This window comes from Glandiceps talaboti, chromosome 10 (genome assembly GCF_964340395.1).
Source record: "Glandiceps talaboti chromosome 10, keGlaTala1.1, whole genome shotgun sequence".
Classification (NCBI taxonomy): domain Eukaryota; kingdom Metazoa; phylum Hemichordata; class Enteropneusta; family Spengelidae; genus Glandiceps; species Glandiceps talaboti.
The window spans coordinates 10,874,955-10,901,486 of record NC_135558.1 but is presented as its reverse complement, the minus strand read 5'-3'; the positions used below and the strand labels follow the sequence as shown (position 1 = coordinate 10,901,486).

The window sequence follows — 26,532 nt, the reverse complement described above, 5'->3', positions numbered from 1 at the left end:
TTGTTATTACATTGTTTTAAGCAAACTAAAAAAAAATATATGGATACCACGAAAATTTTTATGTTAGGCTTAGGCCTAAAAACCAATTGTTTTGTTCTGGTTACCCGACCCCACCTAGTTTTTCACTACCAATCCTAAATTTATTTTTACGTATTGGAGAAAAAAATAATGGAATTGTAAAAATTGTGAAGTCTCACGAGAAATAGTGGATGCGGGAACTGACATCAACTTTTAATAAAAAGACAATATAAAACTGTACTTCCAATCTGTAATGGCTGTACATCTGATATGAAGAAATAAACAACGCAGAGACCATTTAGAAAACTATGGAAAACCTGAATTAGACACTCACACATGAAAAAAAAGATAAAATAAAAATAAAATAAAAAATCTACCTACCCCACCTATTCTAAAATTGAGCGTAATTGGAACCTCACAATTTTTGTTATTAGGCCTTACATAGTGGTTAGGGCAGTAAATATGTTGTCGTTCAATTAATACTATTGAGAGTGATCATGGGAAGGGGTACAAAGGGAGCTCTTTCCCTGAATAACTTCAGTGCTCTCTTGTATACAGTGTACCTGATTGCTTTTACTTCCAACAGCTTATCACAAAATTACACCTCAAGCAGATGACAGCCAAATCTATCTCAGAAGTTGTGATCCTATTTATTCTACCTTTCATATTAATTCTAGCGAAAATGAATACTGTAGGATAAAGTAATTTATAAGAGTATAATTATTGTTTTTCTTTCGATTTGACCTCAAGCGTTATCAAGTATATATGGAAGAGAAACACATAAAGTGGAAATTAGGTCAGAGAGAGAATGATTGACAGCGAGATAAGGTATTTGAATACCTGGTAGTAATACAGAGTCAAATTTAATAAATTACTCACACATATCAACATTGTATATGCCACTGTCTGAGAAATGAATAATTCATTTTATTGATTGTTTCTGTTTTCAAAATTAACTATATTAGATATCTACGATTTTTATCCCCAATGGACACAGCCCAGACTAAGCTATAGAAATAGCTCCAGTCAGCCTGTCTGTTCATCGAAACATGTCCAGCCTTATCTCTAGCATGCATGAGCTGATTTCGTTTAATTCAAACTTGGTACAAAGGTGACAAACACAATGGGGATATGCATTTCAGCATTTTCAGTTTTGCCAAATGTTGGTGATCCGTGTCATGTAAATATATTATTTATTATACACGGGGAACTTTGCACACCCCCCTGTAACATTCACATACTTAGGACAGGGTTGTGCAACGTTCCCTGTGTAATACTAAAACGGCATATAATACCTGCACTTATGTGTGTGCATCAAAATCCTAGGTTCATAGTACTTTTTTAATGAAATTTTTTTACTCAGAGATGAAATGTTTTTGGAAAATTCTATCATTTGTTTATGATTCCTATTCATTTTTCCATAAAACCTGAGAAAGCCAACTTGCATGCTTAAACCTAAACTGAATATCCAGTACCTTGGGAGAGTAGATGTACTCAGACAGCCTGAACTGATAAAAGTAGACTGATAACAAAAAATAATTTACATAAATTGAATATCTTGTACCTTGAAGGTGATGTTTGGTTGTCTGAACTGATTGACGCTATGATGAATACAAAATACTGAATGAGAATAAAAAGAGATGATTTCTGTGATTGACAGACTTGCGTTGATGCTTTTCAAGATTTTTGGAGGTTGTGTGAAAGTTGTACTCTTTGACTTTTTCCTTTTGAGAGTTTCTGACTGCCAATCTGATGATGAATCTGTAGCAAAAGTCACATGGTAATGACAAGCATGAATAGTTCATCCTGGAAATGTCAAATGCCATCCAATTTTCTAAATGCAAACATTGTCAAAAAGCTGACAAGTTTTGTGAATTGTGCCAAAAATGTGGACACATAAATACTGGTGTCAGTTTGTCTGCTTGAATTATTCGTGTAGACGATGTCAACTAATCAGTTGATTGGTTTCTTGTTTGTTTATTTGACCAATTACCTGATTGGGTCGTTTGATTGAACAGGAACAGACATAAACACAGAAAATCTGAATTGTTGATGATAACTGTATGAACACAAGTGAATGGTTCTATTTTCGGTGTTATGTGTTGTTGCAATTGCAAGCCGCGGACACTTTCCTTTTCAGGGATTTCACACATTTTCTCTGAAAAACAAGTTATAGATAACATTGTAAAAACATGATTTGAGAAAAATAACAAAATTTTTGAACTATTGGCAAGTATAACTACTATATATAATTACACAAAATGCTGTTGAGGTGATGTAATTATGCAATTTTGTTTTTGAAAAAAATTGTTATTGAACCTTTTACATTTGTATTGACATTGGAGAGTTAGTGTTCTAGTAATTGTTAGTAAAATCAGCATACTTCACTTTGATAGGTCAATATTATATTCAGTACGTTTGGGTAAGAATTAGTAAGAATATTTAGAACTGAAATAATATCAGGGGGGGGGGGAGGTATAGAGGGGGTCTCTTATAGATTTGTTGTTTTGTGTGTTGTGAAAGCATACGTTATCACTTGGGTAAGTGTTGGCAAGTCGTACGTAACATCCCCCTCAATGAGTTTTTAGTGTTGAATGGAATGGATACATTGTAAAATTGATAGTTTCCCATGTATGATTTTCGAAAACCCAGTAAAGATGACCGGTTGGTTGTTAATTATTGTGAACTTATCATCTTTAAAAAAAATTTCCAGGTATCAACCAAAATGAGTTCTTGATTATATTCCTTTGATACTGTCAGTGACATTAACATGCTCATAATGAAACTACTTTATCTATCTTTCAGCACAACCACATAGATCTCGGATGCAATCTAAGGAAGAGAGTAGTGAGGATTTTGAATCTACATCAGATGGTGACAATCCAGATGTTTTCAAACTTAACCAGCAGCCTGCTAAACGAGCACAGACAGACAAGAAATATGACCCTAACAGGTAATACACTTCTCATTATGCATTAGACATTGGCAAGAACAGTCTCGACTAGTCTTGTTCCTATATGAAATAAGTTACGATTACTACGATCATCTTCACTCACTACATCTAGTCAAAGTCGTTATTCTGGCACAAAAATCTGTGCTACCACCAACAGCATTCATATAAATGTGATGACATTATCACATCCCCACATGATTTTAGTCAAAATAGCTGTACTCTTGAATGCTAATGAGCAATAGGGAACTTGCAAACCCGCCATGTTGAATGTTGCATCATGGGAAATGTGATAATAAATTCCAATCAATTAGTATTGTGAATAATAATGTTACATTGTTTGTAACCACAAATAATCAATTCATAGTTACCCTGACCATTGTGGGAGGTTTATTTTATCGGTAGCTCCAGATTAGGTATTACGATAACCACAGATAATCCTGTAGTCCTTTGCATCTGAGCATGCTCAGTCTGGATTGCAAGTTCCCTACTGTCTGAATGAAGTAAACCAATTACAACTGTCTGTCAATTTGTGATGCCTTGTAAGTAAGATAGTCATTGTTAACAAAGTGAAAGAAAATGTACATGGGATGTCTACAAAAAGAAATAACAGTTGTATTGGTCTTCCTTACTATAGACTGCGCCATTCTTTTCGTGACTGGTAAACATAGACATTTTAGAGATCTAGGGACATCTGATATTATCGATCAATCAATCAATCAATCAATCAATCAAAAGAATTTGTATAGCGCCAAAATCCAATACGACATAATGTTCTATGGCGCTGAACAGGAACAATAATAGATCAATGTAAAAAGTTAGAGAAAGCTCTTGCAAACAGATGTGGCTTGATATCCTTCTTGAATTTATCGACAGTGCATCACTGCCTCAACAATTCAAACTAAGCAATTACTGTGGTATGGTTAGTTCCAACAAGCAATAAAGGATACAAACTAAAACCTTAATGCATAGTGACATTAATCTATCAATGGACATAAATGAATATACTTACTAAAGGGTAAAGCCAGGGAAAATAAAATAAGCTGTTCAACCTACCCATATTTATGCCATTTCAAATTAAAAAAAAAAAAATTTGCTAATGGGCGATACATGTGGGCCGCAAATGACAGTAAAATGGCTGTGAGACTACGGGTGACAAATTGTTCCAAAAAGTATTTATGGATATTTTCTGAACAGTATATATGACCTGATACATTTGTGTCAATTCCAAATTACATAATATCTATATAGAGGGATTTACTTGGCTCTGATGATGCATACAAGAGTGAATTGAGAGAAAACTAGACTAAGTAAGCTGTTGTATATCCAACCTGCACTAAGGGAATGAGGAGAATTTATGACAAGGGGAGGAGGGCTGAGGAAAAATCAGTGGGGGCCATACAAATTCTGATAGCCTGAAAGGGGGACTTCATTGAAATGTTTGGCTCTTTATATATGAATTTTGGACTAAAGTAAACTGTAAATTAAATAAATCAAAGTCATTTACCCAGTGCCACAACAAAATTACTTCATCGTCAAATAATATGTACTGCATTGTAAAATTGTTTCAATTCTGGTATTTTAAGACCATGTTCAAGTATTGTAATAAATATGTCTATGGTTTGATATTTCATACCTCTAAATGCCCTCATACATGGTCTAATTTTAAAAAAGGTTTTTGCCTTTGGCGGTTTCCCCTCCCAACTAGCAGCCATTATTGTGATAATGTCTTTTCCTTTCAATTAAGATGGCTAGGGGAAGATCTGTTGGCTAAGTACCGCCAAATATATATGTAGGTCAGAGCTCATTGTGAGATTTCTTATGCATGTGGAATCCACATCCCAATTATAAAGCCAATCTCATTTTGGGCTGTTATTGTAGTTGGTTGTCACTATTATTTTAACGCATCATCGTACCATTATAATTTGATATCTCCACTGTAGTATGTAGGTGACAGAGGTGGGTCGCTGCAGTAATGCTAGAGTTTCATTTGGCTGTTCTTAACATTTTTGAGAGGGGAGGGAGAGAAGAGCTACAAAATTTGTTTAACCTTTGAAGTGTGTACCTTCCCAAACTGTAGAACTGATGGTAAGAAATCACTTGCCATACAGACAATTTGCAAAGGGATGAAATTGAAGTGACTGAATAATATGTAAAGAACACAGCGCAAATAAAATAAAGAATATGTAAAGAACATAGAGTATGCAAACCATGAGAGACAGTAAATTCAGGTAAAGAATTTAATTTTAATGTTTTGATGTATTTTTCAACAGGCAAAATTAAAGTTACACTAGCTATAGGGGCTTTACAATTCCACTCATGCTGTCATGACAAAACAAAATTGAATATGCATTTTGACCTACAAGGGTAATTTGATGGATGCTCCGTGTAAAGTCAAGATGCCTTTCTTGATATAAACCACAGCAAGCCTTCCACTGCAAGCTAATTTTCTAACAAATTGAAAAGAAAATTTCCCTTTGGACATGTTGTGATATAAGTCACTATGACCTTTTAAATTCCCAGCCAACATTTTTAAATGATTTCTATAAACGTTACACTGAAAATGTTATCAAGGACAAATTTTGTTTAATTCCTTTTTCTAATATGTGTAGTCTATTTCAGAAGATCATGTGTTATATTTATATAGCTCTAAGAATACTGGAAAGTGTACATAGAGTTTTCAATTTGAATTTGAATTTTGTTTCATTCTTATGAAAAGAGAGAAATGAAAAAGTCTTTTTAATAAGAGAAAGGGAGCAGTATTGAGGATAGTTTTGCAACATATTTATGCATGACTTTCACTTTGTGTTGTACATCCTGATCCAAAACCCGATGTCAGTTTTCATCATTACTGTTGCTTATACTGGCAACAGCAGAGGAGTGCAAACAACAATGAATTCTTCGTCCCCCCCCCCCCCCCCCCAAAAAAAAAAAAATACTCCGGTTACAGCTATTGCAGCTTTAAGAACAGACCCATGCAAATAAGAAAAATAAATGCCAAGTGAATATTTACCATCTCAGAATATGTCACAGTAGTGAAAAATGTCTTTATCAGTATTGAAACATTACCCTTAAAAAGTACTTAGACCAACATTGAAAGTGTTTTGCCATCTGGGATTTCCATTTCTCATTTGCCTAGTTGGTAATTTGGTATCTAAAAGAAGTTAAATGTACAGCGTAAATGAGAAATTGTATAATTTCCATCCTAATGTTTATAGTGTTGTATATTTTGTTGACTGTCAGGTATGTACATCACAGTTTAACGTCACAGAATGTACAGCGTATTAAAATGAGATATTGTATAATTTCCTACATGCTTTGGGTTATGTTTTTGTAGTCGCAGTATGTGCATCATTGTTCAGTTAAGGAAGTAATGTAGAGCATAAATAAATAAAGAATTGTACAATTTCCGTCATGATGTTGTATGTTGTTGTCAGAGTATGTGCATCACAGTTTAACTGAGGAAGTAATGTACAACGTAAATGAGAAATTCTACTTTTTCCAACATGATATGTTTTATATTGTTGTCAGGGTATGTGCATCACAGTTTATGTGTAGCATAAATGAGAAATTCTACTATTTCCAACATGATATGTTTTATATTGTTGACAGGGTATGTTTATCACAGTTTAACTTCAAGGAAGCGATACATACCATTTCCACTTACAATGGTTTATATCGAAGTCAGAGTACATGTATTACAGTTTGACGTCAAGGAAATTAATCTCCAGACTGATGTATATAAAAACTTTTCCCTCGAGATATAATAAAAAAGTAAAGTATACCTAGATTAGATAAATGTGGTCTCCCTGGTAGTAAATTAGATAATAGTTATGTCCTATGAAATATGTATGTTATAAACATGATGAAATGTTAACTTGTATCATGTGTGGTGCAGGCTTGACTTACTAAAACGTGGTTTTTGAAAGGACACAGGTCAGATCTAAATCACAGTCCATGCATTCCTTCCAAGTTATGAAAAATTGGCATAATACAACTACAAGACCCGTTCTTTGTAATTAAGATGTATTAGTCGCTTGAGACATGCAAACCTGTTGAGAAGAAACCTTGATCATTTTAGCATGCAATGTTGGATGTGAAGTATTCACCAGAATGCACTGCTCTGAGATAGAGATCTGATCCGGGTGATGTTGTATGATGATCTACATTCCCTGATATCGTAGGTTGTATCGCGTCAGTGGTTTAATATTGCAATAAGTAAATGGAAAATTATGAGATCCCCAGGTTCATTTTTACCATAATTATCATCTAAAATGATCGTTATATGTAAAAATTATATGAGCTGAAAATTGCACTTAATTGATCCACTGGCTTTGCTTACTTCGCCCACTCGAGGACTTTGCAGAAAGACGAATCAATGATTTATGATACAGTCTGTTTTTTGGTTGAACTTCATGAAATCTACTTTGAATTTCCAGCTGTAATATAACAGTATATGCCTGAAGGCACATGTGATCATTTGCCCTACATTAGGATTACAAATGGCTTTCTACGACTTAGTGTACAAAATCCATATTCAGATTGTAGTCCTGTAGCTGTATCATACTCATTAGAGCTACTACGAGACAAGGGAATTAGTTACTACACTGATAGGTTGATAAAACTAACAGAGTGACATTTAGAAATCTGACAATTTCTTTGTGCATCATGTTTTATTAAAGGTTATGTGTAAGAAGTCAGTGTTTTTGCAAAGGTTAGGGAACCCTGGTAACAGAAAGGGAGAATATGGTTAAAATAGTCCAGGAAAAGTTTCCAATACAATTGTACAGTAACTGTAGTTCTGGTGGGGAACCCTGGTAACATGACAAGGGAATTAACCCAGATAGATTTTACATACAAAAACACTGCAAATGTTTCAAAGAATTAGTCCATTATTTTGCTAAGGTTGGGTAGCCTGTGGGGAACCCCAGTAACAAAGGGGGAATATGATACATTTGTATTGTAGGCTTCTGGTGAGGAACCCTGGTGAAATGGCAGGGGAACTCAGGTAGATTTTACCTACTTACAACCCTTAACAATAATTTGTCATAATCAGAATCCATCAATTACATAATTCCAATGATATTCTACTCGTTCATATACAAACAAACAAATGTTTCTCATTATTAATATTTCTAATTACAATAACAAGTGTTTAGTATACAGCAACATCTATGCATGATGAACATAAATTTAAGTTTGCAAATCCATAATTTCTGATATAGACTCGGTATTCTATATCCAAGTATGAGATGTGGAATGTTCTAAAATCTACAAGTCATTGCTTTTGGGTATAGTTGCTATGGCTTTGAGAAGAGTTGCTATGACTGTGAGTGTAGTTGCTATGGCTGTGAGTGTAGGTGCTATGGTTTTGAGTATAGTGCTATGCTTTGAGTGGTGCTATGGCTGGGATTGCATGTAGGTGCTATGACTGTGAGTGTAGTTGCTATGGCTGTGAGTGTAGTTGCTATGGCTGTGAGTGTAGGTGCTATGGTTTTGAGTATAGTGCTATGCTTTGAGTGTTGCTATGGCTGGGAGTGCATGTAGGTGCTATGGCTGTGAGTATAGTTGCTATGGCTGTGAGTGTAGTTGCTATGGCTGTGACTGAGTGTAGGTGCTATGGTTTTGAGTATAGTGCTATGCTTTGAGTGTTGCTATGGCTGGGAGTGCATGTAGGTGCTATGGCTGTGAGTATAGTTGCTATGGCTGTGAGTTTTGTTGCTATGGCTTTGAGTTTAGTAGGTGCTATGGCTGTGAGTATAGTTACTAAAGCTGTCAGTGTTGTTGGTATGGCTGGGTGTAGGTGCTATGGCTTTGAGTATAGGTGCTATGGTTTTGAGTGTAGTTACTATGGCTTTGTGTGTGGTTGCTATATGAGTTGACCCATCACAGTCATGTTGAATAGTACCGTTAGGTCTTTGGTGAGTTGAACCGTGTTGTGTTGAATTATACTAGTTCCCTGTGTGGTTAATGAAACACTTCATCAAATCACTCACAGCTTCTAAATCAATCCTGTCATCCTTAAAGGTGAACTGTCTATCTAAGGCAGGAAGAATTATGATGGCTGGTTATTGTTGAATCTAGAGAATTGATAGCCAAGACAATGAATATGAAAGTGAAAGTTGAGTTATTATAAAGGCAGTACGAAACCTATGTTTGGTTGATTTTACAATATTCTATTGTCAAATAAATGAATCTAAATATGATAATCTATTGGAGATTATTTCTCAATTTGAAATTGATCTATAGTTTTAAATAATGCACTATTGATAATAATGATGTAATTTACTAAATTATATTTATAATCTATAGGAGAAAATTCCATCAGTGTAGACATTGAGTTAAAAACCTGACTGATCTCAGCACGTTTTAAGCAAATCATACCATCCCAACCCTTCCGTCATATATTTGGCAGAAAGGACTCCCCACCCCCGTCATATATTTGGCAGAAAGGACCCCCCACCCCCACCCCCATCCCACCCCATCCCCATCCCACCAAAAAATACAAAATTTTATAGAAAAGCAAATAACTAATTATCTAGCTTGCTTCTTTGCTGTGATACTGATATGAATAACAATGGCAAATGTATGTCAGCACCTAGTAAAACACATAATGTAGCTGCAAAATTTGTGAAAAATGATTCCATAATATTTTCATATTAGAAAATCAGGTTTCTAGTCATGCGAGTCATCCTTAAAATATATCAAATCATGTCTAGAAATACTTAAACCTACGATGATGTGTACATCTATCAAAGTCTTGAAGAAAGTTAATGGAAATGATAAATCCCATGAGAAATGTTCAATATTATGTTCTACGTGACCAGAGAGTGTACTTTTTTCTGTCAACAAGGAGCTTGAGTTTTCCATTTCGATATTAAAGTATAATGGTAAATCTGATTTTAACTATCGATAGTGTTCTAAATCTATGAAGTAATCTTGTAAGCTGGTCATAATGAGCACCCTCCCCCCACCCCGCCGCCAATATTTCACTTTAATATATACTGTACATGTACATATTATTGAAATACATGTGAATGCGGATATAAACATTGCCACAATCAGTTGTAATATTTAAAGTTTAAAGTTTAAAATTTATTTATTTTCTAAAGCGCCTTTTCTATTTATTAATATTCAAAAGCGCTGTACATAAAATAGATTTAAAAGCATGGTAAAACAATATAATAAAGCTAAAAACAACAAAATAATGAAATATATGCACAATTAAATTCATGAGATAATGTTTTCTCAGTGAAATACATATTGTTGAGATGCATATCAATCAAGTTCCTCTAAGAAAGTCATCGCAGTCTGAGAAAAAATCAAACTTTTTTTGACCTCAAAAAACGTGGGCCCCAGAATGAGAACACATTGAACATTGAAGTCTTTAGTACAACTGAATATATGAGTTGAAATAGAACTGTTTAGTAATTCACAAGATTTGTTTGTCGGTAAGAGTTCTCTAATTGCTCTGTAAAATTATACTGTTTTACTAATAGTACCCAGAGACCTCAGCAATCCATTTTGTTCACTACTTGATGATATTACAGGACTACTTTACATGTCTTTGGAAACAGTACAATGTACATACACTAGTTGGCAATTAGGTTTTGATAGCTTGTACCATAGTCAACATGTCAGCTTGTGTTAATATCATAGACTATTAACCTTTGCTTTGTTGTAGGAGTGATCGCTGGGAGTAAAATGTAGCACATAACAGTCTGTGTGTATTATACCAGGTGTAGTCGATGTTCTTAGTATTCAGAAAGAGTACATCATTTCTCAACGATCAGATAGATCGGGAAGCTAAGTCTAGCTAAGTCTAGCCTGGAAAGACGTGATTCATGCAATGTATATCAGCTGCTTTGTATTGCATGCTGAAAAAGGGTCCATTATTACTGTAACAATAATAAGTACAGTGAATATATTAATATAGTCTGTATCTAAACCATGTTTTGGTATCGCTCTTCAGGTATCGCCTTCATTTTGAAAGAGAATCAAAAACTGAGGTGGCAGAGAGGAAAAAGAAAGCAACAGAACCATTCCAGACATTACCAGAGGTAAACATTACAAAGCATACAATTATCATAATACACAATGTATTTTGTTCTGAGGTGGCTTATTAGCATAGCTGTACTAACACCATAGCAACCATGACTGCCCTCATAGAGAGAGTTTTGGAAGCTTTGGACAAAAGAAGAATGGGTATGGATTAATTCCAATTTCTGAGATCCTGCCATGGCACCAGTGATAACCATTGCAACTGTGAACTCCAATTCTTGAATTCCCTAGCAACCATAATATGAAATTCCTAGCAACCATGATAGTGGCCATGCTAACTGTAAACTCCAATTCTTGAAATTCCAAGCAACTATGATAACAGCCATGGTAATTGTAAACTCCAATATTTGAAATCCCTAGCAACCACAATGTGAAATTGCTAGCAACCATGATATGACCATGGTAACTGTAAACTCTAATATTAGAAATCCCTAGCAACCAGAATGTGAAATTGCTAGCAACCATTATATGGCCACGGTAACTGTAAACTCCAATTCTTGAATTCCCTAGCAACCATAATATGAAATTCCTAGCAACCATGATAATGGCCATGGTAACTGCAAACTTACTTAATTTCTTCATGTACAACAAATTGAATTGTCAGTTGTGTTTAATACTGTGTGTCATTGGCAATATTTTGACAAGCACAGATTCATAGAATTTGACAGAAATTATGTAAGAGACACGAAATATATCAAAATCAAAATAACTCCCATCAATTTTATTTTGTTTTGAGTTTGATATATTTAGAGAGAAAACTGATAATATTTTATTACTGTGTGATCATGTACGAGTCAAAAAGTAAAACAACATAAATAAATCTAAAATAATAACACCAGTTATTGAAAAGAGTTTCAGTTTCAACCACTGGAACTAAGATGACAAATATCATATCCACTTTCACTGATACTAATAAATCTGACCTTTGACCTATTGCAGGAAATGTTAGAGGTAGACATTGATGATATTTACAGACCAGGATCAGTGCTGGATATGCCTAAAAGACCACCATGGAATTATAGTCTAAGTAAGGAACAGGTGGAAAACAGAGAAGAAAAGTATTTCCTTGAATATCTAGAAAATATATATGAGAAACATTCACCAAAGGAACTTAGTTATTTTGAACACAACTTAGAGGTAAGTCAATTTTTATTGCCTGTTATAAAGGAAAAGTCCAGTAAGGCTTATTTTGGGCTTTAGTCCACTTGTATATTGATTAGTGTATAAACTTGGAGACGATTTTGGGTGATAAATAACTTATTCAACTTTAAAATCTTGTAAAGAAGCTGGACTGCACTTGACGTGTTCAGTCATTTTGGGATTTCCTGCAAGGGTTTATGGGAAAACTTCTGGTGATGACATCACAGTCTCTTTGTTTTGACAAATACAGTGTTGTTGTTCACAATCCAGTTATGTCTGAATTCTCGTTATCTGAAATATCAACAATTTACCACCTACATGTCTTGTAAACATAACTGTGAGAATCATCTGATTTTTTTGGTCGACACCGTGACTTCCTCTCCAAGTGCAACAAATGCATCACAGACAAGCACGAGAATTGGCTACCTTCTTGTTTCATTTTGACCCTGTAGCATGAACTATAGTAAATGCTATTACAGGTACCAAAAAATTGCAAACTTACCTACCAAATTCTGGCCATTCCTATTTTGAAAGAATAGCAAGATAGAAAGTGCAAATTGTTGCAAGGAATAGATACAAATGCCAAACTATAAAATGAGCTTGTCATTGCAGTAGTACATATACTCATTAACACATGTAGTACCGTATACCACACACACAGATATACCCAAATTTAATACATGTACAGTGTCATTAAACAGCACATAAAACCGTGTTCACACATTAGCCATGATTTATTATTACATGTAACTGTATGTTTTTCAACCATACATTCACTTATGTACCACACACAAGCCAAACATAAGCTGTAATCTGATGCATGTACAATTTCAGTGTACCACACTCGCTTAATACAAGGCCTAAGCAAAAAAAATTGTTAGGTTCCGGTTACCCAACCCCCACCTAGTTTTTCACAGGGACCCTAAACTTTTTTTTATGTATTTGGGAAAAAAATGATAAAATCGAGAAAATTATGAAGCCTCACAAGAAATAGTGGATGTGGAAACTGACATCAACTTAAAAAGACAATATAAAACTGTTCGTCTAATCTATAATGGCTGTACATATGATGAGAAGAAACAATAACACAGAGACCATATGGAAACAAGGGAAAACATAACTACCTGATCTAGACACTCGCATATGAAATATATTAAAAGAAAAAAAAAAAAAAGTTTAAAATGTACCTACCCCACCTATTCTAAATTGAGCGTAATCGGAACCACAGAATTTTTTTTTGTTAGGTCTATTATATAATAATTTAATACACAGTTGTGTGTATAATGTCAATAGTACATTCACACATGTAGCACACACAAGCCAAACGTAAGCTGTTATTTGATGCATGTACAATTTCAGTATACCACTGTCGCATAATATAAGCTATAATAACTTAATACCCCATTCTAAAATTGAGCGTAATTGGAACCACAGAATTTGTTTTTGTTAGGTGTAAGATATAATAATTTTAATACACAGTTGTGTGTATAATGTCAATAGTACATTCACACATGTAGGACACACAAGCCAAACGTAAGCTGTAATGTGATGCATGTACAATTTCAGTATACCACTGTCGCATAATATAAGCTATAATAACTTAATACATTGTTGTGTATAATGTCAACAGTACATTCACACTTGTAGCATACACAAGTCAATTCAAGCGTTAAGCCATAATTTGATGCATGTACAATTTCATCAATACATTCAATAATACAGCATACCACACTCACATAATATAAGCTAATTATAAAAAAAGTAACAGTTGTGTATAATGTCAACAGTACATTCACACTTGTAGCAAACACAAGTCAATTCAAGCGTTAAGGCATAATTTGATGCATGTACAATTTCATCAATACATTCAATAATACAGCATACCACACTCAACATAATATAAGCTAATTATAAAAAAAGTAATAGTTGTGTATAATGTCAACAGTACATTCACACTTGTAGCAAACACAAGTCAATTCAAGCGTTAAGCCATAATTTGATGCATGTACAATTTCATCAATACATTCAATAATGCAGCATACCACACTCACATAATATAAGCTAATTATAAAAAAAGTAACAGTTGTGTATAATGTCAACAGTACATTCACACTTGTAGCAAACACAAGTCAATTCAAGCGTTAAGCCATAATTTGATGCATGTACAATTTCATCAATACATTGAAAAATACAGCATACCACACTCAACATAATATAAGCTAATTATAAATAATAGAGTAATAGTTGTGTATAATGTCAACAGTACATTCACACATGTAGCAAACACAAGTCAATTCAAGCGTTGAGTCATAATTTGATGCATGTACAATTTCATCAATACATTCAATAATATAGCATACCACACTCAACATAATATAAGCTAATTATAAAAAAAGTAACAGTTGTGTATAATGTCAACAGTACATTCACACTTGTAGCAAACACAAGTCAATTCAAGCGTTAAGCCATAATTTGATGCATGTACAATTTCATCAATACATTGAAAAATACAGCATACCACACTCAACATAATATAAGCTAATTATAAATAATAGAGTAATAGTTGTGTATAATGTCAACAGTACATTCACACATGTAGCAAACACAAGTCAATTCAAGCGTTGAGTCATAATTTGATGCATGTACAATTTCATCAATACATTCAATAATATAGCATACCACACTCAACTTGATATAAGCTAATTATAAATAATACTGTTAACAGTTGTGTATAATGTCAATAGTACATTCACACATGTAGCATACACACATAAGCCAAACATTAAGAAAACAGCTGTTATAAATCACGAAGTATTTCAAACACCGTGTATGATTCATCTAACTGGCATGCGTTGATTGTAATATTAGAAATAAAGTATACAGTTCATTTCAGTACTCATTTGTCAGTTAATGGTAAATGAAACGGTCGGTATTTGGTTATCAGATACTTGTTATGAGTGAGACAAGTAAATGTCTATATCTGATGATGATTATCATGCTGATAAAAGAGATTATTGAAAATTTTGATCATTTTGTGGGCATGCTGATCCATTTGGAGTGTCTCAAGTTGTTGCAGGAATTCAGAAAATGAAATTCAATACTCAAATGATGGGGACTGGAATTTGGAGTGGGTGTAGGGAACTTGAGGAGTGGGTGGTGGGGGTGGCTTAATGTGTTCTACCTTGTTACCACAGTATCCCTAAAGAATTTAACATTGTAAAGGGACACAAGCTTAATTGATATAGTTTTTTGGATGTCATTTTTTGTCAAGAATTAGTAGGTACATAATATTGTGTTCTATTTACTATCAACGCTAACCATCACTTGATATTTACTGAACTGAAACCTGTCTTGAGGCAAAATACATATGCTATTATAATTCAATGACAATTATTGAGAAATGAAAATTTCCACTCAATGAAATTCTTGGAAAGAAATTTTTGCCGACATCTCATCAGTGTCGTCAGGGGTATACGACAATGGGTTCTTGTAGCTGACGATTCTGACAAGATGTTGACGAAAATTTGGGATTCATTTTCAGGAATTTGTTTGACTCTGTGAGTAGAAACTTTCATTACTAAGTATGAACCCAGAGACCATGAACATTTATTCTGACATTTATTTTTAAGTATACATGTATTAATATGTAAGTATTGTGAAATGTTGATTAAACTCCTGCTGTGTCATTAACTGTACAAACTATGGCAGAAGACAATCTTGAATTCCTTTGAAGGCATGCAACAACATTTATTTTCATCGTGCCAAATAAAGACCATATTATCTCAGCTTATATCGCTTTGAACTAACTATTCATTATAAAACAAAGACAGTCGGTATTGAAACTTAATAACAGATACAAGAATGATAGCTAGATATGTTAATAAATACAGGCATGGTAAAAAGAGACCGCTCTGTGAAAAGACACTGCTCTGTATATATGTTGCTATGGTGATAGATGGAGATTACTTCCTCAGCCATGGTAACAGAGGAGAGGCTGATGGAGAGATAAATTTGATTGCACACCTCTAACCTCTTATGTAAACTTGTAGTGATGGCTGTAATATGAAGTATGAAGTTGTTAACACATACATTTAGTACAGCTCATTTTCAATATTCTCAAGGATATATCGTCTTTTGAAAAGGGCAAACCAAACCTAGAACCAAATAATCAGTGCACAGAATAGATCAAACACACTATTTACATCGACCAAACACATTCTCACAAGTGGGGTAAATTAGATGGAACTAGCATAGACTATCCAATTGATTTGAATCTGCACATCTCCTCACCAAATGTTGGGTATAAAAGAGATCTTCAGTTTCAAACCCAATGGATAGCATCTATACATACGATTGAACATACAATTGGACTGGTTTGGACTAGTTTGGACCAGTTTGGTCCAGTTTGGACCGGTTTTGACTGGTTTTGACTGGTTTTACTATGTGAATGCACCAACATATGCTTGCAAACATGCAAGATTAATGAGATGATCAGTAATTATGTATTTGATTTGATTACAGACTTGGAGACAACTCTGGCGTGTTTTAGAAATGTCAGACATCGTTTTACTTATCACAGATATTAGACATCCAGTAGTTCACTTCTCACCAGCTCTTTATAACTATGTCATCAAGGACCTGAAAAAACATCTCATCCTAGTACTCAATAAAATAGACTTGGCACCGCCATCATTAGTGGTGGCATGGAAACATTACTTCCAGACTAAGTATCCAGAGATCCGGATTGTCTGCTTTACGGCTTTTCCCAAAGAGAGGATACTGGATAATGCTGATCCCAATAAAAGTAAGTACCGGTATAGTGAATTATGTGTCATTTGAAAATTTGAAAAATCCCGGAAAAATAATTCCAAATTGGATAGAAATTATGACATTCTGCTGAAACCTAAAAGAAAAATTATTTGGTTGCTGTTACCCGACCCCACCTAGTTTTTTTGCTGCTGATTCTAAACTTTTATTTATGTATTTGGGAGAAGAAAATAAAATCACAAAAATGTTGAGTCTTAGTGGATGTGGAAACTGACATAAACTTAAAAAGACAATATAAAACTGTTCTTCCAATCTGTAATGGTTGTACATCTGATGAGAACAAACCAATATCACAGAGACCATATGGAAAAAAATGGAAAATATAACTACCTGAACTAGACACTCACATATGAAAAAAAAAATATCTACCTACCCAACCTATTCTAAAATTGAGCGTAATCGGAACCGCACAATTTTTTTAGGCCTGAGATCTCGAACCGCCTTCCATGTCACATTTCAAAGGGGCATACTCTATAACTGTGTGCTCTTTGGAGGTTATAATTTTGTTTCATATTGATATATATACTTATAATTACCGAAATAACTAGTTCCACTAGTAAAGAATTTTGAATTATAAGAACAGGTAGTTTCTAGCTCTCACCAGATATTATAAAACTATCTTTATGACCTAATTGTTAGGGTAATATCATAAATTAATAATACAGAACTGTGACAGTTACTATGTTTAATGTGACTGTCTACTCTAAGGCAACATAAATCAGTTAATAGTTCTATGTGTTTGTATATAATAGGCAAACAAATAACTTGGTTTATGGGTGCCATTCACATTGTATTTTGTACCTGATTCAGTATCAATATAAGTCAGAGACTACAATTAGGCTGTCTATAATTGCCTCCATTTTTCCACTCCTTTAGTAGTAACTCTGAACTTTGACCCTGTAAGTAAACTTTCACTTTGTACCTGACAATCAAATAGAATTTGTGTACATAAAAAAATATGTCAGCTCTGAATTTATACCTTCTTGCACCTGGCCTAATTTAATCCCCCTCTTGTCCAACTTAAACTGTTCACATTTATTTTTTTCAAGCCGGGTTAAAATTAGAGTCTCCTCTAAGTCAACACCACATGTTCAACCCTTTATGTATTGGTTTCAAAGCCTCTTTGAGCACATTTGACCTCCTTTCAGCCATCTATCTAAATGTATCAATAACTAGTTGTCTTAATAGCAATACTACATTGTGTCACTTAATTTTAACGCTATTTTTTTTTTACTAGAGTTACATAAAAAGAGAAGGAGAGGACATTTCACAGCTGTTGGACCAAATCAGTTACTAATGGCATGTGAAGAAATAGGGAAGGATAGAGGTATGTATTGCCTAGACTTATCAAAACAAGATAGGTTTTCAAGATCAAAAGATTGGCAGACAGCCATTAAACTATTAAGTGAATTATCTATGAGTCATACACTTTGTGTGCTTGTTATTGACTGATTGATTGATTGACTGATTGATCGATTGATTGATTGATTGATTGATTGATTGATTGATTGATCGATCGATTGATTGATTGATTGATTTATTCAGTCAGTCAGTCAGTCAGTCAGTCAGACAGATACTGTTAATCCATTGGTCAGTCAGTCTGCTGGTCAATCATGAAATCATGTTTTTCAGATAGCCAATCATTCAGTGAGTCTATCAATCAATCAATCAATCAATCAATCAATCAATCAATCAGTCAATCAATTAATTAATGAATCAGTCAGTCAGTCAGTCAGTCTATCAATCAATCAATCCATTGATAACTAATCAATCCATAAAGTAATGTGATGTTCTCTATTGCAGTGGATTTGAGCAGCTGGAGAGGAAAGATTGAAGCAGAAATCCAAGGAGAAGATAGGGCTAGTGATCATCAGATATCAATTAGTCCGGCAGAAGATACTCCAGACGCCTCATACCAGGAACATGAACAGTTTAAAGATGGCATATTAACTATAGGCTGTGTAGGTATGTCAGTGGATTTCTTTATCTCACCATCTGTTGTAGGTTGTGAAAAAAATGAACCGTGCCAAGTGATGAAAGTAGACAAACTTAAATATTATAGATGTTTGTAAAACTGTGATAACGTAAACACAAACAGAGAACAGTGTACTGCAATGTGGTGATTTTCTTTGCTGATAGCACTGTCAGATCAACTTTGCCAAGTACAAGTATGTAGAATACTTGAACATTTTCAAAATCTAAGTTGGGCTAGATAGAGGAGATCTTTGTGTTCGTGTCTACATAGACATAAATGGTTATCCACACTAGTAGTGTAATGATCAGTAGAAAACCAACAATCACTATCGTAATAAAGTTTCCTTTTTGGCAATCTAGTTTTGAAGCTTCTACATAGCATTTCTTTTTTTGTCACTTTTCTGTATTTCGCGTACACCCATTTTTTTTTCTCTTATGTTTTGTATACATTTCAGATTCCAAAAAGGTAACTTTATTCCTTTCATCATTAATACTGGAGTCAAGTATCAATTTCACAATTCTACAGTGTCAAATTCTGTTTTATATTACAGGACATCCAAATGTTGGCAAATCTTCGTTAATGAATGGTTTAGTTGGTAAGAAGGTAGTGAGTGCCTCGAGGACACCTGGTCATACTAAACATTTTCAAACTATCTTTTTAACTTCTACTGTCAGACTTTGTGATTCACCAGGACTTGTATTCCCTAGTCTTGTTGACAAGCAATTACAAGTGAGTTTATATAATATGACAGAACCCCATTGACGTGTGAGTGCAAGTTTGACGTACTTTGGGTATTTGCATGAGTGCTTGCAGTGCTCCCTGAGGCAGTACACTCATGAAAGTGCAGCAGAAAACACTGCAAGCATGAGTGCAAATACCCCTGAGTACCCAAACTGGCAATCACACAGTATGGGGTTCTGTTATATTACATGATTGTGTTTATCCGAAACAATGAATTTCTGTAAAAACGATACTATGCGATCACATGTTTTTGTGTAGAATGAACATTCACATCCTCATTTGCATATCGTTTGCATGCAGGTATGTAATAATGTTTTCGGTAGTGCAAATACCACTACTATGCATGCACACCAGTGCAAGTAATCTCTGGTACATTGTATTGGTAGTTATCTCATGTATGTTAGATAGTACTTTTTATGACGCCAATATGGTATCCTTTATTAGTTTGTATGCTGCCTGGATGCCCATGTGTAAATAGTGTTGATACACAGTCCAGACCATTTCACCATTTGTCAACAAATTATGAATTGTAGGATATTGATAGGATGTGATCACTAGATGATCACACATATTGTAACAAGTACACAACAGCATAAAAAAATGCCAAAAATAAAACAAGAAAAATTATGTAAGGAAAACTTCCCTGGTCTTGATTCCTGTTTTGTGTTCATTTACTCTACAGGAAATATTCAGTATCCATGACAACATTTCTATTTTTAGATTCTTTCAGGTATCTATCCTATTGCCCAAGTACAGGAACCATACACAGCAGTTGGTTACTTAGCTCAGAGAATACCACTTATCAGTATACTAAAACTAAAACATCCTGATATAGATTCTACAGATAAAGGGGCATGTGCACCACAGTGGTCAGCATGGGAGATTTGTGATGGTGAGTAATTAGCCCAGGGGGGCTACTCCCCTTATTTGAGTATACATATAATTTATGTGCCGCCCTTTGGGGTGCATTTTCTAGCTCAAATGGGGTCTGTTTTTTTGAGCTGAAGAGTCTAAAATGGGGTGCACTTTGCATTATTTTTTATTTTACTTGGTCCTTTACCAAATCATAACTGCTATTAATTGCCCCAAAATGTTGCCTCCTAAGGAAAATAATTGTGTTTTGGTCAAAAATTTCATCTTTTAAAAAATTGTAATGGTCTAAAATGGGGTATTGGTTTTTGGACGAAGTGGGTCCAAAATGGGGCTTGGGGTTTCCAGCTCTGGTCACACAACCCTACCAGCGCTGGCCACTGGTACTGCCCTGAGGGTAATTAGTAGAGTTGTATTCTGGTTCTCAGAAAAAACAAAAGTTCATATAGTTTGGTCTCTAGGAGTGCTATTTGTGTGCTGGGGTTTGACTTGAAGTGGGGCTAGAAAAGTTGAATACTGCAGTGTAAAGGAGAAAACGTGTATTCACAGAATAGCACAAGACTGGAATGCTAGTAAGATAAACCCAAATATTGTAAAATACACTTTAAAGATTGACTACAAATATGGTTGAGAACGGACATTGGACAGTGGACAATTTCAAATGGTCGGTTTTAGCTAATGGGGATGAACTTTGCAACATCTTGTGATTGGCTTGATGTTAAACTGAATATGAATATAGAGGGATGGGACCATGGGGAAGGGAAGGGAAGGGTCTTCAGAATATCATGTGCCATAGAAATGAGGTGTCTTGTTTCAATCAATTCACTATCACATTGTTACACCCCGGGTCTGTTTATTTTTTGAGCTGAAGAGTCTAAAATGGGGTCCACTCTACAATATTTTCAATATTACTCAGTCTAAAATTTGCTCCACTTAATTCCTTTACCAAATCATAACTGTGCTATTAATTGCCCCCAAAATGCTGTCTCCTGAGGGACAAATACAAGCATAATAACTCCATTTTGCCATCCACCATGGAACAAATATTTATATCTATAAATTTGATCTTCTAAAATCCTGTAATGGTCTAAAATGGGGTGTTGGTTTTTGGTCAAAATGGGTCTAAAATGGGGTATTGGTTTTTGGTCAAAATGGGTCTAAAATGGGGTATTGGTTTTTGGTCAAAATGGGTCTAAAATGGGGTATTGGTTTATGGTCAAAATGGGTCTAAAATGAGGTATTGGTTTTTGGTCAAAATGGGTCTAAAATGGGGTCTGGGTTTGCCAGTATTGGCCACACACCCCTACCAGAGCTAGCCACTAGTACCACTCACGGGTGTTGCGCCATGTTAACCTCACTATACACTTGTTATTTTAATGACAGCATGGTCTGAGAAACGTGGTTTTCTGACAGCCAAGGCAGCAAGGAATGATGCTTATAGAGCAGCTAATAACATCTTACGACTAGCAGTTGAGGGAAGACTAATTATGTGTATGAGACCACCAGATTATACCAATGAGAAAGGTAAACTAAAATAGACAATTTTCTATGCCCACCACACATCTTGGTAGCATCATGTTACTGCAATACATCAAAATTTAGGAATACTGCTAGAACGATTACAAAACTGCCCAGTCCCTACAATAATATTGTAGTGTGAAGATTCATCAAAATTGGCACAAGTTGATTTTATAAGACATTATACATATATAAAAATACTTACTTAAAAATGTTACTGTCGATGCACATTATGAGTTGAAGACACTAAAATTATCTTGTAACTTTGGTTGCACAGCTGCTGGCATAAAATAGATTTGCTTGACATTTTAGCATACATATAATAAATTATGGCATGAAATCTTTTATGTGTTATGCCCGAATACTGGTTTGATTTTTGTTGATAACAAGTGATGGTTCAGTTTGCTGCTGAATCAGTTATTAGAATACTACTAAAACCTTTAAAATATACAGCAAAAAACGATCTCCCATAAATGCATAAACTTGTAACTTCTTCCATAAAGAAGTAGGTATATGGCTACAAATGTATGAGCTATGTTTTTGAGGGTTTTTTAATACACGAATGAGGTCGATGACACTACATCTCAGCGTGAAAATAGCAACTCTGTCTGACACCTCTAATGGTTGACTTTCTGTCACCACTTTGTTACTCTACAGCTAAGTGGGAAGGACACCACGAGACCCAACAAATCGCAGCTCTTCAGGAACAACACAGGAAGTTGGAGCTAGAAGATGAACAGCAGTCTGATCTCTCTAGAGACTTCACTAGCTCAGAAGGAGACAGTGACGCAGACGTTGAAAGTGAAGTAGACAGTGATCGCAAATCATTAGGACCGGATAGAGCTATGTTTTTAAGTAGTAACCCATTTTCTGCCTTGGCTGGAGATTGATGACTCAGAATTGGACCAATGTGGAATTTTTTTTTATCCCTATATTTACCTGAATAAGCAGTATTGGCTAGTGTATTGCTTTGTGTGGTTGCTGCATGGGAAACGTTGAATTGTGAGCAAATGAAGACAGCATTCCTAGAAGATTCAAGATGTCCCTGGAGTACAACCACAAAACTTCATTAACTGTGTGAAAGCTACAAACGAGATTTGATGACAATTCAACAGCCTAGTGGTGGTAATTTTAAAAATTTGTGTTTCGTTGGATGCCATAGTAACCGTTACCCAGGACAACAATGCCAGTATAGTGGATGTAGGGATGCCGTGTATGAGACGTTGTTTGAACTTTTGTGTTTTGTGTATGTAAACTTCAGTGTGATGTACATAACAAAAGCAACCTTGATATTTATATCTGGACACATGTCGAACAATGTCCAGTAATTGTAGAGTTTTCAAATCAGGTTTATGCTAGGGAGTCTAATCCTTGTCATATCCACAACCTTAACTCCCTAGCTTGACTACAAATGAGTGTATTGTATATTCAGTCTACTGTTCTACAGTCTTGCCATGCTTGGCCACTACAAACCAGCTTTATGCTAGGGAGTCTAATCCTTGTCCTATACGTAACCAAAACTCCCTAGCTTGACTACAAAATGTGTGTATTGTACATTCAGTTTACTGTTCTATACATATACAGTCTTGCCATGATTGGCCAGTTCAAATTTATGTGCAATTTAAACTGAATATATTGTCGTTCCTCATGTTATTACAGGGCATTCTATCCAAATACCAGTATATTGACGATGAACTTGAGCGCATTGTTTTTGTTATTTCCCAGTTTATCAGAATACATTGGTGCAATAATACAGTATGATAACCAAAGGTACTGTGCACTCAAATCACATGCAAGTTTAAAAAAGTAGGTTAATAAGATCAGTGCAAAATACTTCATATCTAGTTGAAATATATGTTTTTTCTTTACTGATTTCCATTTTTCTGTAACATTCAATTTAAAATAATCCAAAGTCAATGAATTTTAAGTAAAATAAATGAACTACCTTGAAAATGAAGTATTTTGTATAATTCTGCACATAGTACAATCAATTGTGTATCTACTGATAACTACTTGTACAGTTTCGTTAATAGGCCTACAAAAAAATTGTTTGGTTCCGGTTACCCAACCAGCTAGTTTTTCATGCCTACCCTAAACTTTTTTTTACGTATTAGAGAAAATAATAATAAAATCGCGAAAATTGTCCCGTCTCGCAAGAAATAGTGGATGCGGAAATTGACATCAACTTAAAAAGACAATATAAAAATGTCCTTAAAACCTGTAATAGTTGTACATCTGGTGGGAAGAAACCAATAACACAGAGAACATATGGAAAACAACGGAAAACATAATTACCTCAAACTAGGCACTCACACATGGAAAAAAAATAAAAAATAAAAAATCTACTTACCCCACCTATTCTAAAATTGAGCGTAATCGGAACCACAACATTGTTTTTGTTAGGTATAACCTTTATTAAGCAATCATCAAGATGTCATCACTCTGTATTATACATATGATATAGTAGTCATGACGATGATGTACAAGTTGACAAAATGCAAAGTGATCTGCTGTGGTTTAGAATCATTTTAACAGTTCCCTATATACATTATACTTCGAAGCAAACATATAATTAATATTTAATACCCCAAGAATCACAGAACCTTTGGGGAGAATTTTGATATTAAGTTTTTACTCATTTTTCTGATTTTGAGGAAGACTGATTTGGGACAAAAGCAGATTTTATTTTGACCCTGAAGAAATAGACTCATGATTAAGAGTATAACATATGATTTGCATAATTTGTCAATCTTAACTAAGTATGAAATACTAGTAAAATAGCATCTGGCACAGTCTGTAACTTCATTGGTTTTAGTTGTTACTTTTGCAAGTATTACAACTACTAAAACATCAAGATTAAGCAACATCAGGATTTAACATCTGGTAGTCTGTAAGGTATGCCATGACGAGACTCCCTCACACATTGGTCAACCCCTCCCACCAGGAGGCCAGTGAGGGCGCAGTGACACAACATATCTTACAGTCTAAGCAAATGGTAGATCTCTCACAGGAATTCATATGAAAATGGCATGAAGTAATTTATTAGTTACCAATAAATTAAAAACAAACCTATAAAGTCTTGGTTGTCAATCCTGTTTGTGTATATTTAATCACTACTATTATGTCCCGGGGTCTCAAATTTGAATCTAACGACGTTTTAGAGTGTATTTTACCAGTGTATTGTGTATAGGGATGAGCTAAAAATGGGACCATAGTTGCAGACTGTGTCACTTTAAATGATCAGTATGTGTGCAATAAGAACTGAACACATTATGTTCTAATGATAAGGACAGTAGCTAGAGAAAGTACTGAAATGGTCCCAAATGTATCGTTGCAACTGAAAGCTAAAAGAAACCTTGAATGTATACCAATAAAGCTGTTCAGCTATTCCTGTGAGGAGTGCATTATTGTTTACATGTGTACAATGTGTTTTTAAATCCCATAGAATAAACTTAAATTTAAAATTTATATCCAGTGGAAATATGTTTTATATTGGTGCTTTGTTTATTTGTATTAATATAGGTATTGATAACATGTAATGTTTGCAGGTACAAGTAACTGGGTTTTGTTTATGAATTCTACCACAGAGGGCGCAATTCGTGTTCTCATTTTCATTATTTTTTGATACTTACCTTCTTCTCTGACATACCAATTTTCGAAATCTAGCAGAGTAGTTAGTGTAGCTTGTATCATAGAACAGAAACACTTTCTGTAAATTCTGAATTGTACCACAGAGGGCACAGTTCATGTTCTCGTTTTCATTTACGTGTTACTTTATGGCCAGCTTTCCGAATTCTTCCTTTCATCTATGAAATATAGCTGCTGCTGATTTGATTGTTTACTTTGTACCAATGACAAAAAACAAACTATCACATACTATAGCACAGAAACAAATTCTGTAAATTCTGTGTGCTTTGAGTTTTCATGAAATTTGTATCATTCCAATGACTCAACTCATATGACTCCTCTTTTGCCCAACTAGTAATTCCTTTTATATAAACAGTACCCCTGTGGAAGAAAGAAAATTAATTAACATCCCTGTGAGAAGTTTTATGTTTTATCTATGTGATTAACTCAATGTAAATTATATTTCCAAGTGACTATATTCTGTGCATTTTCAATTTCATACGTGCAGTGTTGGTAAGTTACAACAATACACTTGGAATTAAGCAGGTGAAATCATTTGCTGATTGATAAGAAAGCTTGGATTCTTAGAATTTGGGGGAAAATAGTAGAAAAGATTTATCTAAGTTTACACTGTACAAAAGTTGTCTTCTATTTGATGGCACACTGTTGACCTAGCTAGCCTCTGTAGGTAGCTGGGTGGTGGATTTGGTAAGCACTCTTGACACAGAAAATGTTTGCCAGGTCGACCTTTCAACATGCTGTGGAGTCTATTATGCACTTATTGCCTGGCTATGAAGGCAGTAGT

At 34.6% G+C, this 26,532-nt stretch overlaps 1 protein-coding gene across 1 annotated transcript in view; it reads left to right on the top strand.

Moving 5' to 3' along the window:
- The window catches only part of LOC144440568 (guanine nucleotide-binding protein-like 1), a 28,103-nt gene extending 5,058 nt beyond the window's left edge, over positions 1-23,045 (top strand). The window contains exons 2-11 of the mRNA XM_078129955.1: positions 2,824-2,971; positions 10,941-11,028; positions 11,969-12,166; positions 16,691-16,973; positions 18,234-18,323; positions 18,800-18,961; positions 19,522-19,700; positions 20,433-20,604; positions 21,966-22,106; positions 22,758-23,045. Coding sequence (XP_077986081.1) covers positions 2,824-2,971; positions 10,941-11,028; positions 11,969-12,166; positions 16,691-16,973; positions 18,234-18,323; positions 18,800-18,961; positions 19,522-19,700; positions 20,433-20,604; positions 21,966-22,106; positions 22,758-22,990 — 1,694 coding nt within the window. The 3' untranslated portion in view covers positions 22,991-23,045. The remainder of the gene's footprint in view (positions 1-2,823; positions 2,972-10,940; positions 11,029-11,968; positions 12,167-16,690; positions 16,974-18,233; positions 18,324-18,799; positions 18,962-19,521; positions 19,701-20,432; positions 20,605-21,965; positions 22,107-22,757) is intronic.
- Positions 23,046-26,532: the final 3,487 nt, after the last annotated feature.